Source organism: Neovison vison, chromosome 1 (genome assembly GCF_020171115.1).
Source record: "Neovison vison isolate M4711 chromosome 1, ASM_NN_V1, whole genome shotgun sequence".
Taxonomy (NCBI): Eukaryota; Metazoa; Chordata; class Mammalia; order Carnivora; family Mustelidae; genus Neogale; species Neogale vison.
In genome coordinates this window covers 138848851-138868213 of record NC_058091.1, presented here as the reverse complement: position 1 = coordinate 138868213, position 19363 = coordinate 138848851, and the positions used below count along the sequence as shown (strand labels likewise).

General features: G+C 50.0%; 1 protein-coding gene across 1 annotated transcript in view; it reads right to left on the bottom strand.

Annotated features, from left to right (window-relative positions):
- The window catches only part of GMPR (guanosine monophosphate reductase), a 43533-nt gene that overhangs the window by 9523 nt on the left and 14647 nt on the right, over positions 1-19363 (bottom strand). The window contains exons 4-6 of the mRNA XM_044259383.1: positions 18954-19127; positions 8810-8891; positions 5258-5364 (exon numbers count right to left, since the gene is read on the bottom strand). Of these exons, the coding sequence (XP_044115318.1) occupies positions 5258-5364; positions 8810-8891; positions 18954-19127 (363 nt within the window). The remainder of the gene's footprint in view (positions 1-5257; positions 5365-8809; positions 8892-18953; positions 19128-19363) is intronic.

The following is a 19363-nucleotide window of genomic DNA, read 5'->3' as shown; positions in this document are numbered from 1 at the left end:
CAGGAGAAAAAGCATCATGGAACTCTGTCTGTGAACTGTCGGCATACCTTTTCTTCTTAAGAATACTTGCCCTGGGGGCGCCTGGGTGGCTCAGTGGGTTAAAGCCTCTGCCTTCGGCTCAGGTCATGATCCCGGCGTCCTGGGATCGAGCCCCGCATCGAGCCCCGCATCGGGCTCTCTGCTCTGAGGGGAGCCTGCTTCCTCCTCTCTCTCTGCCTGCCTCTCTGCCTGCTTGTGATCTCTGTCTGTCAAATAAATAAAATCTTTAAAAAAAGAAAAAAAAAAAAAAAAAGAATACTTGCCCTGCTCTAAAATCAAGGGCGGGAAAAGCAAGTACGGGGATGGGCAGGCGGAATTCAAATCAAGCACCTACTATGTGCCGGGACTGTTACAATTTCATTTTTCCGTTCAAACACCAGAAGCACCTGAAGTTGATATTTCTATAAACGGGCGGGGGCGCGGACTGAGAGGAGCTCAGAAAGGTTGAGTGACTTGCCCAAAGTCACACAGCAACAATGTTAGAATAAGATATTACAACTCTGGTTAGGTATACATTATAAAAACATCTAGAAACAAAAATAAATAAAAATTTAAAAACATAAAACTTGCCTAGAAGCATACTTACTAGATCATTAGCCGTGGTTCTCTTGAGAGGCTAACAGTTCCAGGAACCTTTATATTTATCTGTATTTTCTAACTTTTTCTAGGCTAAACCTATCCTGTTGGGGAATTTTTCACCCTCAAAAACTTTTAACTTTAAGCATAACTTTAAGTCTTGCTAAAGAACAATCTAACTGCTTCTGAAATGCTATATTAAATCATTAAATTTATCAGAAATTTGCTGATCCGCCTTTACTTTTCTGCAGAGGGTCAGTGGACCAGTACAAGCACTGATGACCATGCGCAGAAAAGGAAAAGTTGGGGAATGACTTTGGATCATCTGGATCCTTCATGATACAGGGCCTCCTGAGCCTTGATAAGCACTCTTTATAAAATGCACTGATTAAAATGCTGGAGCCTGAGGCAAGAAGAGACCACAGTGATCCCTGTCTACTCCCAGGACTTCTTTCTAGGTCTTATAAAGCAGCACAAAGTCCAAAGAGTGCTTGGTTATCAGTGGATCGTGAACTCACTGGAGGTTCAAATCCCTCCCCTTCTAACCATGCATCGGAGACTGACCGTCCTCTTCCCTCTGGAACACATGCGTGGGGGCCCTGTGGGGAAGGACAGAGGAAGTGTATGTCTTCCAGAGCACTGGGGTGGAAGAATGAGCAGGCGGGGTCGGGTCCTGTACGACCCTGCATTCTTATGCCTTCAGCAGGCCTTTCTTTTTCATTCTCTTTGTGACCTCCTCATTTTCCAAATGGGGAGGAGCAGTCAAGGGAAGATAAACAGGCCTCAGTCTGAATGTTGCCAGTAGGGATGCTGGACAAGTTCCTTAAGATCCTGAAGCTTCAGAGCCCACCTGGTCGCAAAGGCTAATTTATGTATTAGCTGGAGTAGGCTAGAGTGCTTAGAAACCTCATCAAACATTAGTCTGGGTGTTTCTGGGAGGGTTCTCTTCTTTTCTTTTTCTTTCTCTTCTCTCTCTTCTTTTTTTTTTTTTTGGATGAGATTAGCATTTGAATTGGTAGACTGAGTAAAGCAGATTGTCCTCCTGGCATGGGTGGGCCCCATCTAATCAGCTGAAGGCATGACCAGAACAACAGGGCTGACCCTCCTCCAGTGAATCTTTCTTGACTGACTGCCTCTGAATAAACATGGGCTTTTTCCTGCCTTTTAACGTCAACTGAAACATGAGCTCTTCCTGGCTGTCAGGCCCTCAGAGTCACACTGGAACTATACCATCAGCTCTCCTAGGTCTCTAGCTTGGCAACTCACCCTGTACATCTTGGGACTTCTCAGCTCCCATAATCACGTGAACCAATTCCTTATAATAAATACCTCCTCCACCTCCTCTCTTGCCACACACATACACACGTGCACACACACAGACATACATGCCCCCTGCCTAATACACCTGTCAAGTGAAACTAACTGCTAGTTTGTCAGGTTGTTCCAAGAATCAGAAATTCAAAGTGCCTTGTGCCTGGAAGGTAGTAGATGCTCAATAAACACTAGTCATTCCTTCTTCTAAGTCTGTTTTCATCTTGAAAATTCTCTTTTGGGTGATGTCCCTAGCAGATGACAAGACAAAACTAACTAGTCCCACCTCAATCTTCACCTACATAGGGGGTGTCCTGAATCTATAGCTCTCTGCCTCTCGGAACCCCATGTGGGCCACAATAAATAGAAACCCGATTCAAGTCCAGCCCCTTGAGCATCAGCACCTGCAAACAGCCCCCTGCTGTGACTTCCTTTTACTGAATTTCAACAGCGTGGATGTGCTAATTCAGCAACCAAAGTGTGACAGGAGACAGCTGGACGGCAACTGGGCAGAGTAGCAGGATCCAAAACGCGTGGTGGGTTTCCAGTGGCTTTAGGGATGACTGGCAAGTGGAAGAAATCTGCTCGTGAGACACAGGGGCGGTCGCAGAAACGGCCGCTCTGAACGCCAAGGCACTCAGCTGGCCAGGAGGGAGGAGCTCAGGTCAAGGGTGCCAATCCCACGTGAGCCTGTGAACTGCGTCTGGTCTTCCAGCTACACACGCATCGTGTGCCCCCATCCGGGTAATCTCTCACCATTACTGAGAACCGGGGAGGTCCCCGACTGCAAGCCTGGGCGGTCACTGTCCCTGTTGGACCAACTCAGAGGAGCCGCTCCCCAGGCACTGGCAGCGAGACCCGGCTCTGAACACGGACCCCACGACAGGAGCCAGCACTTCTCAAATTCAAGAGCACGTCACGACTACTGGAGGGCTGGTTAAAACACATTCCTGGGCCTCCCCTTCAGCGCTGCTGATTCGGTAAGCCCGAGAACTTCTAACAAGTTCTCAGTTGATACTGATGCTGTTGGTCTGGGCACAGCACTGAAACAACCACTAAAAGAAGCTTATCAGGGGCGCCTGGGTGGCTCAGTGGGTTAAGCTGCTGCCTTCGGCTCAGGTCATGATCTCAGGGTCCTGGGATCGAGTCCCGCATCGGGCTCTCTGCTCAGCGGGGAGCCTGCTTCCTCCTCTCTCTCTCGCTCTGCCTGCCTCTCTGCCTACTTGTATTCTCTCTCTGTCAAATAAATAAATAAAAAATCTTTAAAAAAAAAAAAAAAAAAAAGAAGCTTATCAAAGAGAACCCAAGTTGACTCTCAGTCACTGGTGGTGCAAGCAGAGCCTCCCTTTCCCCCCCAAACCCTCCCCAAATAGGGTTCTATCAACAAGCAGGCGTGAAACTTCTAGAAGGACACAAGTAGGGGAACTCGGAACATGTTCCCAGTAGAGCCCTTCATTTCACAGCTCCCTGATATGGAAATGGTATACAGGACACAGGGCCCGAAATTTGTGGAAGACTCTTGATGGTGAAAACGGTCACGTGATAGAGATGTAGGGCTAATTACATAGGATGCTTTTGGGGCCAACCTCATAAGAGTCACCTTTGCTTAGATGGGGTCCAGGAATTTCTTTTTAAGAAAGCTTCCCTGGTGATTCTCAGGCAGCCAGCCCAGAAGAAGGCCCCAGGGAACCCCTGGGACCCACTGGCATCCCGGAGACTGTGCAGCGAGTTGGATCACAGTACTCAGCCTTTTGCACACAATAAATGAGTGTTCCTTCGGGCCCTGGGACCAAAGCTCAGCAAAGGGGTGAGGCGCGCAGGGTCTCAGAACGGTCAGCGACCAACAAACCTTTCTTGTCTAGCACACAGTAGATGCTCAATAAAAACATGCTGAAGGACCGGATGGATGGGTGGAAAGCCTGCATGAAGAATGAGGAGGAGCCCAGGGAATCCGCCCTGGACTGCGAGGTCAGGACAGGACAACAGCCGCCACAGCCCTCAAATGCTAAACTGGGGCTCAAAACGAGGGAAGGAGCACGTATTTAAAGAGTAGCATCGTATCCTCAAAGCACGTCCAGAAATCACAGGTCAACTTGTTGCAGGGCGGGTGTGAAATCAACAAGACATCATTCTGCAGGGATATGTAATCTGATGCATTTGTAAAATTTTTTTAAATCACCTATCAATTACTTAATGTGGGAGACTGGCTCAGCAACTGGACAGGGAAAAGGTCTGAGGGTTTAATTTAATACAGTCGAGTCAACACTGTTATGGGACCACTACAATTAGGCTATGAATTCAGAATTTGTAAAAAAAGAAAAAAAAATATATATATATATATAAAATATCATGTTAAAAAAGAAAGACACATTAAGTGGAAGTCATGGTTCTGAGTCTGCCCAACTTTACCCCACATGTTCTTTCCTATTCTGAGCATTTTACCTGGAAGGGGAGAGCCAGGATTCTCTCTTCGATGGTCTGAATGGTTGCCACATCAGCGAAGGAGGATCCAAATTATGGCTACGCTGAGGACAGATACTAACTTGGCATTAACTCATTCACTCAATCTTTAATGTTTAGTGGCTGCATCCCAGGCTGCTTTCCTGCCAGGAGCTTCCTGGAAGTGCTGCTAGATCACGGTCTCACCCCTTCCCATAGACTCCTCAACCTACTGCAACCTCCTTCTGCCCCCAACACGCCACTGGATCCACTCTCACTCCAGTAAGGGACCAGTGGCCCCTAATCCAACATGACTGGCATCCTTACCAAAAGGAGAAATGTGGACACGTGCGCACATATGCACAGGGAGGGTACCGCATGAGGACGGGAGTTATGGGTCACCAGCCACGGGCGCTGGAAGTTTGCAACAGAGCCTCTAGACCCTGCTGAGACCTCAAGCTCAGACTTCCAGCCTCCACACCTGCGAGACAGGGACTGCCTCTTCCTTGATCCACCCAGGCTGGGGTGCTTTGTAGCAAACAAGCATGTGGCATCTTCTCCAAGCTCCCCACAAATCCCCCAACACGCCACCCGACGCCATGAGTCGTTACTGGCTCCCATGTCTTCGTCCCTCAGTGCAGAGTCAGTAAGGAGAGGGGCCTGGGTCTCTGCCACATGGGACTGGGCAGGGACCAGGTGCCTGCTGGGACACACGAGGTGTGTGGGACCTCGTGCTGGGACCAAGGTGCCCAGCTCACAGCTAAGCCCACAGGATGCCAATGGGATGAAGGGCAGCCAGGAAACAGGCTTCCTCAGGGGCCCAGGAACAGGGGCCTCCCCCCGAGTCCTGAGATGTTCTCATACCCATCCCCCTGCCCCGCGGGAGACTTACGGAGATGATGTGTCCCTTCAGGCCGTGGGCAGAGTCTGCGCATTCGATCACGGCGCTGAGCTGGGGGTAGCCCACTCCCGTCTTGGTGCGGGTGGTGCACACAGAACCTGGAGAGCAGGAGAGGTGGAGCCCAAAGAGAGATGGTCAAGAATGAGCAGAACGCGATATGAAGCAAGACTGTGTCCCTGGCACACAGCCCAGCCCCGATTGACTGGGGGAGGGGGACACACGATGACAACACTTTCCTTCTGTCGGGGAGGGGCGGGTGGTGAGAGCCACACCATCAAGCCACGTGATGTCTGGTCCTCATCATTGTCAGCCGCTGAGGCCCGGGACACTGTCACCGTCACTCACCATGACATCAGCCCCCACCTCTGCCTGCTTCTATCCCGTCCCTCTCCATGTCCCACGCCTTTCAGCACCACCATGCTAGACTTCAAGGGAACCCCCAGGGCTCCTCCCACAGCCTCTTTGCCTTCAACTTCTGTCAAATTTCTAACTTCTCTCAGCCTCTTGGCCTTGCCTACGAAACAGAATTGGAAACACTGACGCACGGGGTTGCGGTCCATCACTAACCCCATGCCCACGCCCCTCCCGCCCAGCTCCGTCCTCGGTGGGCCCCAGCCTCCAGGTCCTCGTGACCGCCTGTCCTGTCCGGGGTCCCCATCTAGCCTGGGATGCGGGTCCAGCTTCTGTTTCAGGACCAGCCATCCAGATGCCCACAACTGCCCCTGACCTCTGGCTTTCCCACGGTCAACCCCAGTCCTGGTGGGTGGAACCGTCTGCAGGGTATGGTTCCAGCTAGGTCCAGGCTGAGTCACGCTCAGAGCACCACCATCTCCAGCACCTGTCCCCTGGTTCAAGTCCGGACCCTCCCTCCCTCCCCTCAAATGAGCACCCCCCCGACTCCCCAAGATCACCCAGACCAAAATCCTGAATGTCCACCTGCTACCTCCTTGGCCACCACCTCGCTCTCCCTCCTACACTCCAGCCATGGGACAGTCCAGTTCCTCGGGCACAGGGAGTTTCTCCCCCTCCCTGGGGATTCTCTGTACGTGCTGTACCTTCTGTCCAACCACTCCCTATGAACCAAGCCCCTGGTCCTGCCAATGCTTCTCATCTTTCAGGCTTTATCTTAAATGTCACTCCCTCAGGAGAGTTGTTCCGCACAGTGCTCACTTCAAACAGAGGCATTTAAATAATTCTTTGTGTAAGAGCGCAGGGAATGTGTTTTCTCCGCTGGACGGTAAGCTCCCCGGACTGTCATTGTTGTAGACCCAGCGCTGAGAACAGAGCCTCGTACATGAGAAGGGGCTATAAATAGTCACCAAAAGAATGTGTGAACTTAAGAATAGATGAGTCACCCACATGCCTGTGGCTCCCCGGTTTCCCAGCTCCGTCAACGGGGCTTGAACTCTGGGGCCATCAGGCCCAGGGACAAGGCTACTGGAACCCCCACTTCCCCATCACCACTGATGCCTTCACAGCCCCCCACCCTCCAGATCTCTCTCCAGGGCCTTGGGGACAGGACCAGGCAGAGAACCACGTCCAGAATTCCAGGCCTGGATTCAGCAAGAAAACCAGAAGGATGGAGGAGCCCCTTCTGCTCCCACCCGTGCAGCTACAGGGCAGAATAACATTTCTTCACGTTCATCCTCACGTGTACTGCCCACAATCCTGGAGCCAGCAGAGCCCCTCTCCCCGCCAAGGCACCCTCTGCCCCACACACCAGACTGGCATTGTGCAAGGCAGGATTCATTTCCTAATCTCTCCTTCCTAATTGGCTTTTCTCCCCTCGCCCTCCACAACCAGAGCCTTGCAGGAAGGCGGGGGTCTCTACCCCAGGGCCCCGGAGCTCTGCCCCAGGGACAGAACTCTACAGAGGTCAGGCCAGTCACCTTTCTTGGAAAGAAAGGAAGGGCTTCCAAACAAGGCATGGGAACGGTCTTGATTAATGCTCAGGTTGAATGGAGAAATGAGACGCGTGTTTTCTCCCAGTTAGAGAGGCAGGACGCCCATTCTTAATGCTGCCATTCACGGAATACTCGGTATTTTTACTCTAAAGAATTCATGAAACTTAAATGTCATCTCCAATCAGTTTGAAGAAGGGGCTCTAACAAAGCTTCTTACCCTCTTTGGTCATATCTGTTCTACTAAGACAGGCCTGCCTGGGCTGGGGAGAGGGGATGGGGCACACAGCGACCACAGAAGGACCCTCAGTCTTCCGGGGAACCAGAGTGTATACGCAGAGGGAGTGCAGGAAGGAAACAAGTCCAGCTGCATGCTCGGAATTACCTCGAGTACATCAGGAACAGCTCTTCGAGAGCCCAGACGACAACCTACACACCTTCACGTCCCGCCCCCAGCGCAGTGGCAGCCGGTTGACATTCTGTACGTATCTCTGATGGACCAGGTGACCCGTAAGCGTCGTGCTTTTGGAAGAAAGAGTCTTCCTGGTCTGTTAGGAGCCTGTTCTTTACTAGCTCAGTCTTTTACAGCCTGTCCTAAGCCGGGAGCTCCTCGGTAAAAACCGGGGCTGTCATTCCTCTTGCTTGGACTACGTCGTTAGCTTGGACTACGTCGTTAGTTGGCCCGAGTAGCTATAAAGTATCTAACGCCCAATCTTGAGGGTTTTCCTGGATATTAAACACTCCAGTCCTCTGGGGAGCCTACAAAAGCCTCTTCTTCCCTAATCCTTGCTTCATACACATCCTGTTCCCGCAAGGCCGATGGCTGTGCCAAGTCAACAACACAACGATGTCTCCTGCCCCCTGCCGCGCATTCCCACACTCTTCTCATATGGCTTGACGGTTTGCTTCCTTTTTTGGTAGTGTTCTTTGGGTGGGCGGTATTTTAAAAATCTTTGCTATTTTTTTATTCCCCGCTGAAAATGTATAGCTTCTTCCCTCCTCTCCAACGTTAGTGTTTGTTTAGGAAGGGATGTGCAAGGGAGAATTTGGAAACAAGCACGCTCGTGCTCAAGGCTCGCCAAAGGGAAAGGAGGCCGCCACCTGGCCCACGAGAGAAAGGAGCTGTCCAGTCAAGGAGAGAAAGGCTCGGCCTTGCTCCCCCCAACTCAAGATGCCATTGGGTGGTCCTAGGAGAGAATGCCCAAGAGGATACGGGCAAACAGAGCTGGATATGTACCAGGTGAGGAGAGGGGGGAGATGGAGTCATTCATGTCCATTAACCATCCCTACGATTCTTCACACCCTGGCCTTCCTCTCCAAGGTTCATGGGATCATTGATGAAATCTGCATTCTCTTCTTCCACATTAGTGCTCTGAAAACCAGGACCTCCCATTCTACCCACATCCCAACTCCTTTAAGCCCTCCGTGGGGGCATCAGAAAGCAACCCAATGACATTTCCTAAAAGAGCTTCTTTTGGAAGCTCAACTTCCAAAAGTGGTGTGATACTTCCAAAAGAAAAGGGCTTTATGCTTGTGGCTGGGGCCCCCGTGGGCTCCCTTCTGACCACATCACCAGTTTCCCCAAGCCCCACACCCCAGCACCTGCCACAGAGCCACTGCAGGACTTCCCAGCAAGACTTACCTGGTCCAACGCCGACTTTGATTATGTCTGCTCCAGAAAGAATAAGCTCTTCGACCATCTCCCCTGTTACCACGTTCCCTGCCTGAGACAGAAAAAACACAGCCCATGATCACAGACTATTCCTGGTGACACAAAGATGAGGGAATGAACTACTCCACACCTGGCCACACAGTCAGACACGTCCTGAAGACACCAGGTGCCCTGGGGGCCAAAAGAGGGAGGTCAGCAGCACAATGCACTGAATCTCTGATTCTAGAGTAAATCTAGATGGTGGGTCAGGACAGTCCCCTGGTGTCCTCCTCTAATGAATAGGAACACAGAATCTGACACCTGAGACCACAGTGGGCTGAGCTGATGGCAGGAGAAGGTATGCCAAGTGTGTAATTTTTAGAACTACAAGAGAATGGAGGCCATCTAGGGCAGAGCGTTTGAACATGTCTGTGGTGGACAAAGTAAAATCCTACAGAGAACCCAAATATATTTAAAAAAAAAAAAAAAAGCAACGAAACACTCTTTCAGATGATTATCACCTTTACTGTGGGGCATAATATGTTTCAGAGATGACACCATCCTTGACGAACATTTATGGAACTCCAGGACCTCTGGAATATGAAACCTGGCGATCATCTCACCAATGGGAAATGCCTGTGTGTCCCCCCCGCAAGGGTTGGTGGTTTCCACCCGGACAAGAAAGGGCAGGTGAGCCTTTACGGACCAACACCACTGCATCCCACTCTAATTTCGGAACTCAAGGCTGTGGCCCTAAGAAGAAACCAGGAAGCCACGACATGGCAGAAGCTTAAAACCTTAAGGATGCATCTGGTTTGGAGACTCTACAGGTTCTTTCCCCGCAAGAGCAGGTGAGCATGAAAACAGCCCTCTCTATCACAACTCACTGCCCTGCAGATTCTTTGGCTGGTCCATAGGCTCCTTGGCGAGATGCCTAACTGAACATTCACGACAGCACAGAGTCTTATTTCGGGAAATGCATGCCTACTCATGCTACCATGATTTTTTTCTTTTTTGCGTTGAAGTGCCAGTGTCTTTTTCTTTTCACTGAATTCATTCCTGGGTTGGTGGGGTGGGGGGAGTATTTTTCTTTTTTAACCTACACAAACTTGGTATATTTTTAACTCGGTATAAAAGCATCTTAGAAAGATGGAAGAGGAAGGCTCAGAGCTGCTTTAATCCAACAGCCATCTGACCACTGAAAATGCTAGACAGTCCAGAAAAAGGACCGGGACATTGAGAATACTGTGTATAATGAGGGGCACATTACACGTCAGTAAGCAGCAGAACAAGGTTTCAACACACGGTGCTGGGGAAAGGGAGCTTCTGGAAGTAAGATCATAGATTCTCATTCATACTGGTCCCCAAAACCAGCTTCAGATGGATGCAAGAGTTAACTTAAAAGTTGTGCCCTTCCAGATTTAGAACACCTCGAAGACGTAACTCTAATAACCATAAAAATGGAAAAAAGATATACAGGTACACACACATAAACACACACACTCATATAATCAACAAAACTAAACGGCAAGTCACGTGGCGCAGAAAAATCCCTGCGATTATGACCGTGTGTTCCTGACATTATTAAAGCTCCCCCAAATCTGCAAAAGAAATGCCTAATGCCTCACAAAGTGACGGCCAAAGGACATGAACAAACTAAAAATAAATAAATAAATAAATAAAAGTGGTCAATGAACCCAGGGAAAGCATTCACCATCACTAATCCTTGAATTTATTTTTTTTTTAAGATTTTATTTATTTATTTGAAAGAGAGAGCGCGGGCACGAGAGAGCAACAGAGGAAGGAGGAGAGGGAGAAGCGGACGCCCCTCTGGGCAGGGAGCCTGCCCTGGGACTCGATCCCAGGACCCCGAGATCATGACCTGAGCCGACGGCAGATGCTTACCCAGGTGCCCCTCTCTAATCATCATATTCAAAGTCAGATACTAGTGAGGTAGTCTTCATCACTCAAATTATCAAGGACAATCATGACTAAATACCAAAGAGGAAACAGACACTGTCCTTCTCTGCTGGTGCAAGGTCTCTAGCACAGGTTTCCCTGGGAAGCAATTTGTCCTTACAGAGCCAATGCGAAGAATACAAATAACTTTGATCTAGTGAGTGTACTTCCAGGATCCTCTCTGGAGGGAACACTCAGAACTGAGGCCAACGATTTAAACACGAGAATGCGTATTATTTCTAACAGTGCAGAACTGCACATGTATTACCCAAAATGGGAATGGTTCAACAACCTGATGTTTCTCAGCTACGTGAGGTTTTTAAGATGGGTCTGATGGTGTGGGAAAACAGGGTCCTGGTATCATGTTAGGGGAAAGAGAAGGAAACAGTAAGATCTCAGTTTTGCTAAAAACAACAATAACGAGAAAACCCTGCAAGTATACGTGTACATGAAAACGTACCCCCAGATGCTAACAAGTTATGTACAAAGGGAAGAATTACCCAACTTTTAAATTTTTTCTGCAAAATTCTCTGGATTCTAGAGTAGGAACAGCATTCCTTTTTTTTTTCTTTAAAGATTTATTTATTTGAGAGAGAGAGAGAGCAGGGCGTCTGGGTGGCTCAGTGGGTTAAAGCCTCTGCCTTTGGCTCAGGTCATGATCCCAGGGTCCTGGGATCGAGACCCACATAAGGCTCTCTGCTCAGTGGGAAGCCTGCTTCCTCCTCTCTCTGCCGGCCTCTCTGCCTACTTGTGATCTCTGTCAAATAAATGAATAAAATCTTAAAAAAAAAAAAAAGAAAAGAAAGAAAGAGAGAGAGAGAGAGAGATCACAACCGGGAGGAGCAAAGGGAGAGAAAGAATCCGAAACAGACTTCAAGGTGAACACAGAGTCCGACGCAGGGCTTGATCCCAGGACCCTGAGATCACAGCCTGAGCAGAAACCAAGAGTCAGACACTTAATCGACTGAGCCACCCAGGCGCCCCAGGAATTGCATTAATTTTATAACGAAGTCTGGTGGTTTGGGGTTTTGAGTTTTGTTTTATTTCAGCACAAGGACCAACATCAACTTTGTAGCCAAGGAGTTAATAGGAATCGAGAAACAAGACTCCAAGCTCTCAAGTCTCCCTCACCACCGGTCTTACTAAAAAAGAAAACTTTTTTTTTCAATTTTAAAAATAAAAATAATTAAAAAATGAAAATACACACAAACATAACTCAGAAGAAGTTACTCTCAGCTCCCTCCATAGTTTCACTTTCAGTGTGGATATTTTCTACCACCGATCTGGTGCTGCCAACAAATCATTTGATTTTCTAAAGGGCCTACTTTACACAAAATAAATTCAAGCCAGTTCATGGCACATGCACCAGGTCCAACCACACAGACTCAAAGTCAGTTTATTTTTTTTAAAGATCGTCTGTATTTATTTGAGAGAAAGGGAGCATAAGCGGGGAAGATGCAGATGCAGATGGAGACGCAGACTCCCCACTGAGCAAGAAGCCAGATGCAGGGCTCGATCCCAGAACTCTGGGATCATGACCTGAGCGAAGGCAGACGCTTAACCAAATGAGCCACCCAGGCGCCCTCAAAGTAAGTTTAAAGCATGAGGAAGGTGACCCTTCCTGGTAGCCCAGAGGCTTGCACGGGTGTCCCCATTCCCCCTCGGCCACCCGTGGAGCTCCTTAACCAGTGGCTGGAAGGTGATCAGTCACTGCAGAGAAGTGGCCGGACAGAAAAACCCAAGGATGCACAAGGATGCAGAAGACAGAGGCAAGAAGGCTGACCTGCCACATGCAGGAGTAAAAAGCCGTCTCATCAAAGTGGAAGCCAAGAAAGGCAAACACTAAGGGAGAAAGGGAAAGGCAAAATCAGACATGAGAAGGACGACAGGACGTGATCGGGCCCCCAGCTTGGCCTCAGGTCCCACCCAGGAAACAGCGCATGAGGTGATTAGATTCGGGGGTGATTCAGCGGGGATGCAGGAGGGATGCCGGCACATGCGGCTGGCCTGGGGTGATAAGCAGGATGCAGCCTATCTGGGCCCAATGCACCTCCTGGCTGGTGCAGATAGCACGGCCAGAACGTGGCCACAAATGCAGCACACGCTCGTTTCACGGGCCGTGACCAACTGCAAACTCTGGACCCTCCCAGGGAGCAGGGGGTACTGAGACAGGCAGGAATGTCCATGGGGCAGCCCTCTTTCGGGGGAGGCCGAGCCCCCTCCAGGGCCCGCACTCCCATACTCTGCTGAGGGAGACAGTCTCCCTCTGTTCAAGGTCAAGGAGAGGCATGGGCGGGTGGGGGGGGGGCGCCTGGGTGGCTCAGTGGGTTAAAACCTCTGCTTTCGGCTCAGGTCATGATCCCAGGGTCCTGGAATGGAGCCCCACATCGGGCTCTCTGCTCAGCAGGGAGCCTGCTTCCTCCTCTCTCTCTGCCTGCCTCTCTGCCTACTTGTGATCTCTGTCTGTCAAATAAATAAATAAAATCTTTAAAAAAAAAAAAAAAAAAGGAGAGGCATGGGGGCCCAGTGAAAAGCAAAAAAAAAAAAAAAAACCACAATAGGTTTAAAGAGGTTCCCCTGGGCCAAAACCAAAACCAAGACCGTTTGCCCCAATGTTGCCAGCTTTCCTTTAGATCCAGATACCTAAGAGAAGGTAGGTTCAGAAAGCCCCAGGGTCCACAGGCCGACCCTTACATCCAGGCAATGAAGGAAGATCTAGGAGGCTCCATTTCTCCTGCTAGAATGTAGGACGAACCACACCCACTTGGTGTGGTCAAGATAGGGTTTACATAGAAAGTTCTATTCAGTTCCTAGTACAAAGCCCAGCTCTCAGTTTGGTGCTCAATAAAATGTTAGTCCCTCTAATTAAGAATGCTTTCTGTATATTGTTTGTTTTGCTCGCTTCTTTTTTCTTAAATTTAATTGTGGTCAAATATCCATGACATAAAATGCATTGTTTTTAGTGATTTTTTTAAGTGGCAAGGTCATGAAGCCGTCACCACCGTCCGTCCCCACCACGTTTCTTCATCCCAAACTGAAATTCAGGACCTATACATCAGTAACTTCTCTACCCACCTTTCCCTAGCTCTTCTGAGGACCCGTGCCAAGAAAAATCCTTTCTCTAGGATGATGGGAGACAAGGGCCGGCAGACAGCAGCAGGACAGATCTGGCCTGGGGGCCACAGTGTGCCAACTCCTGATATCAGGTGGTGACACACTGAGGATGCCTGGGTGGCTTAGTCGGTTAAGCCTCTGCCTTTGGCTCAGGTCATGATCTCAGGGTCCTGGGATCGAGCCCTGCATCAGGCTCCCTGCTCAGCGGAGAGCCTGGTTCTCCCTCTTCCTGTGCCATTCCCCCTGCTTGTATTCTCTCTCTCGGTCAAATAAATAAATAAAATCCTAAAAAAAAAAAAAGAAAAGAAAAAGTGGTGGCGTGCTAATGATAGTACCTTCTCCTAAGCACACAGATCTGTCCCGATGCCAAACACGGAAGCAGGAAGTAGCAGAAGCTATCAAGGCGATAACCATCTTTTATGGCACATTGAACTCCGTTTACTACAGGACTCTCAGAGACCCACATACCACCTGGATATGAGGCCCTTCACGGCTTCTAGCACAGTTCCAGCTCACACCAGTGCCAGGAAGAGGGTAAAGCCAGGAAACCCAGGCAACTCAGGGGCGCGGTCTGCCATAACCACCTCCAGTGAGGCACGTTCCACACTCCACGAGGGAGGCCGCCCACGGCTGACAGCCTGCAGGAAATTCTAAAGGGCGTCTGCCTCCCCGGGAAGAGGGCTGGAGCAGGTTGTGTCCCCCTGTGGCTTTGAAACTTGTCTGATCATGAGTGCTGGAGAAGGAATGCCAGCAGGAGACTGAGTCACTGGCCATGTGCAGAAATGCTGAGGCCGTGCCCACAATTACCTGGGGATCAGTCAACCGTGGCCAAGGGGGCCTACCCCAGCGGCGTGGAGCTGGGCCTCTAGTCTGCCCTCAACAGACTAGTCTGGGGTGTCACAGACCTACCTCTTCACGACCAAGTGAGGAAGAGCCACCAGCGCAAAGCTGCTTGTCAGACACTACACAGGGACACCCGTGTCCCAGCAGCTGGCTGCGGAGTGGTGTAATAGAAGATCACGGGCCATGGGGGCAGGCGACCGGCTCTGAAACCCAGGCCCACCTCTTAGTGGCTGTGTGAGCCTCAGAAAGTTCCTCGAGCTAAAATGGAGTTTCACGTCAGTAAAAGCAGGTGCTGTTATCCATGCTCAAAGACTAGACATCATCAGAAGTACCCCACCCACCCCAATAGGGCCTTTTTCTACAGCACCTGGAACACATCTGTCTCCTTCCTCTCTGGAAGCCACCAGGCAAATGGCCCTGGGGCTTACTACACTGTCGGAGCACCCAGCACCTTCTACGGTGCTGTCTGTCAAAGTTTTCTAAAAATCCCTGCTTTTCTCCTCCTTCTATGTGGCAAGGTAGGCCCTAGGGGAAAGGCTTCCAGGAAATGGGGTGTGCACATGAATCCAGGATGTACGGGAAGGGGGAGCTACAAGCCCTCGCTCCCGCGGGGAGCCCAAAACAGACCCCCAGAACCACCAGCCTCAACTGAGAGCATTTCTGCGCACCCCTCCTGTTCACGGCACCAGAGCCATCATGATGACTGTACTGTATACCTTTTGGTTCCAGAACATTGGTAATGCATCCAAAAGTCGTAAGGGAAATTAGACTTCCAAAACTAAGGGTGTTAAGAGTAGTGGAGGTTTCCAAACGAAGCCCAGATCTCAGGGGTCAGTGCAAGCAAAGAATGCCTCAGGAATAATGCGTCTACCTCGCCAAGTCCAGCGTTCATCACTGGGGAAACCAACAGGAACAATGAAAACACATCCCAGAGCCAACCAGCAGACGCTAAAGAGGCACTTGCGGGTGGTAGCTGCCCAGAGGGCCGTGGGAACGCTGCGCCAACCCCTCCCTCCCGGCCTCATCCCCATGGCAACCCCCAAGCTTGGTACAAAGCTCTGGGACAACGCTCCTTCTCTTGAGCTACCGGCCTACCTCTGCACCTGCACCACCCGTCCCCTGGTCTGCAACCCTAAGGGGTGACGCACCCACGGGCTCCCGGGGTTCCACAGCTGGGGGCTCCCCTCAGCCCTCGGCAGGCCCAGCTTCGAGATAAAACTCACAGCCAATGGTCGGGAGCAAGTGAGAGAAAGTTCCAGGGCTCTCGCTGATTTCCACTATCACTTACCCTTTTTGAGAGAAGTGGTACGGGTTTTCTAGATCTTCTTGAAACAAAAATGAATAACCCCTCCCCACCCCCATCCCACCTTCCATTCTTCTTCTCTGTCAGCCTTCCCTCTGTGACTCAGCACTCAGGGTACCTGTCCTCAACGGTACTACCAGCCGGCAAACATTTTGTGAATACCGCAGGGTACACAACACATCACGCCATCTGATCCCCCACTCCCTGTAATTCTCCAGCCGCCATGATCCTCGACCGCCCTTCCACAGGTGAGGAAAATGACACTCAGAAGGTTGTGTGACTTCCCCAGCATGACTAGGCTCCTGGGGCCACACCAACCTTAGGGGCACCAAGTTAGCGCTTCAAACAGTGTCGTGACGAGCCGCCACGCAGCGCAAGGGGAAGGCGCAGGTGGGGCAGGTGGGCAGCGGTATTAATGATTCGTTCCTGGGGTAGTCGGTGGGGCATCCAGCTCTTGGGTGTGGGCTCAGGTCAAGCTCTCAGGGTCCTGGGATCGAGTCCCGCGTCACGCTCCCTGCTCAAGGGAGAGTCTGCTTCTCCCTCTCCCTCCTGCCTCTCCTCCCATTGGATCTCTCTCTAATGTTCACTCTCCCCCCACCAAAATACATATATAAAATCTTTATTAAAAAAAGAAAAAGAAAACTAGAAAGCATGAGCAGTGATGAAACCAGACTCACACAAGGAAGAAAATGATGGCTAGACTCAAGGTGGGGCTTTCATCTTGGATGGGAGGAGGGGCTTCTGAGTGTAGATGTCCTGGAAAGACCATTTATCTTAGGACCATTTATTAAACATGAATGTTCCAAGCACTCGTCTGTACACTTGTCCTATTTCACAATGTAATGCAAGAATTACCAGAGAAAAAGAAAGCGGAACCACTGAGTGGCCTCACCCAATCCATGTCATTTCTGATTCCTAACCCTTCAGAACTCTCTCTTCCACCCCAAAAATGCCAGAGGAGGTAAAGCACAACTTCCAACTTTATCAGTCACTTCCATCCCCAGGGCAATTAACCCACCAGAGGTGCACTAGAAACATCTAGAAAGATCTAGGCCCGCCTCACCTCAGATAAAAGGACCATTAACAGCAACCCTGGGCCTGCTTGATCTCCTTCCCTCCACGAGGAATAAACAAAGGCCTCCACTCCCGGCCAACATCTGTGCATCATGCTTTTTCTAGTGCCATCCACTGTTTCACAGAATTTACACTGAATATCAAACACTGTTTAGAGAGACCAGGTCCCAGCTAAGGGGCCGGGGGCTTCTGCTCTCCTGGGAGTCACGCTTTCTGTTCCCTCCTGTACGAGAAAACATTACCAGAGGTGGCTGGGGACAGAAGGGGCTCAGGACACCAGGTACCAGATAGAGATGACCTGGCTTCAAGTCCTCTCTTAGCCGGTCGGTATTGGTATGGCCTTGTGAGCCATCCAGAAAGTCTAAGAAGACATCAGACCCAAGATTCCTCATCCTGGATAAATGTGGGACAACAGTTCCCGCTCCTTATAGAGATCAAAACAAACCAATGACAAGGGGTGCCTGGGTGGCTCAGCGGGTTAAGCCTCTGCCTTCGGCTCAGGTCACGATCTCAGGGTAATGGGATCGAGCCCCACGTCGGGCTCCCTACTCAGCGGGGAGCCTGCTTCTCTCTCTGTACCTCCCCCTGCCTGTGCTCTCTTTCTCAGACAAATAGAATCTTTTAAAAAAAATGACACTACAGTACTATTATGGAGGATAAAATTAATTTTTTGGTCTCCCATCCAACTTCTCACGCCATACAGCTGCTGCCCTTGGGACAACTCTCTATCCTTTCTTTTCATCTGAGTGGAAAGCACAGAAATACTGCTCTTAAAAATCCTCATGAACTCTTAACCGAAGATTTAACTCCACTAACAGAAACAGTTCCTGTGTCCCAACTTCCTTACGACGATGAAACATGGGGAGAAATAAAATTCCGAATTTACAAAAATGGAGACGAGGGTCAATTATCTAGCGGCCAATCTATCAAGGTCACGTTAGTTAAGACCAGGAGAGACGCACATCATCACGACGTAAACTTTCCAAAAGACCCAATTTAACCCAAGAGCTTCTAATCCCTTTTTCTACAAACCCGCCTTTCCCGGCAATAGCCAATGAACGTTCTGACCAGTGAAGATGTTCATAATTAGGAAAATACACAAAAGTCAAGAACAAAGGTCGGAGACCAAACAATACTCTAACCGATCTGCAGATAATAGCGGACTACTTTGGCTCCTGTTCACCTGGGAGATTTCAACTGTTACAGGAGACTGTTCTACTGGCCAGTTAGGAGAGGGGTACAGATGGCCCAAACGGGTTAAACTCAAACCCAGTTACACTATTTTCATTTTTTAAATATGAGCTCCTTGGTAAGGCACAACACAGACCTGGGTGGCTCAGTCATTAAGCATCTGCCTTCGGCTCAGGTCACGATCCCAAGGTCCTGGGATCGAGTCCCACATTGGACTCCCTGGTCCTGGATCCTGGGATCGAGTCCCACACTGGGATCCCTGGTCCTGGATCCTGGGATCGAGTCCTGGGACCAAGTCCCACATCGGGCTCCCTGCTCGGTGGTGAGCCTACTTCTCCCCCTGCTTGTGCTCTGTCTCTTTCTCTGACAAATAAATAAAATCTTTAAAAAACAACAACAACAAAGGCGTCCCATGGTAAGAAACATCTGATGACACGTAGCAGAGATCAAAAGCCCACATCCTTATGATGCTGATTTGGATTTTAGATTTTTTTGGAGAGCCAGGATACAGACCCTCCACTGACGCTGCCTTTTCTTTTTGTAATGATCTCAACTCGTCCCATTAAGTAGGCACCAACACAGCTCCCCCAACACGCTGAACAGCCCCCTCTCTTTGCATTCCCCTTCTAGACAGTGTTCCACCATACCTACCATGATGGTATGTTCTGGAAATCTGGCACGCACCAGTTTCACGAACTCCACAAAATGTTCTGAATACCCGTTGGCCACATCCAGGCATATGAACTTGACCTGTGGCACCGCTTCTAAGATGTCGCTCATCTTTTCCAGATCACTCTTCCCGCTGCCCGAACTCACGGCAACGTGCTGTCCCAAAATAAAGGAAAAAGGCACAAATGTGAGGAATCAGGGGCATTCAAAAGTGAGACCCTCCCTCCGTCCATTCTCTATCCTGGGGAGATGCTGTGGGTCTTTGAGGTTCCCCCAAACCAAATACACACACGGTGGATCTGCTCAAGAAACACGCCACACGGAAGGGAAAGGAGACTCGTCCTTGGCCACAGAATCTTCCAGTAAACAGAGTTTTAATTACAGGAAACTTA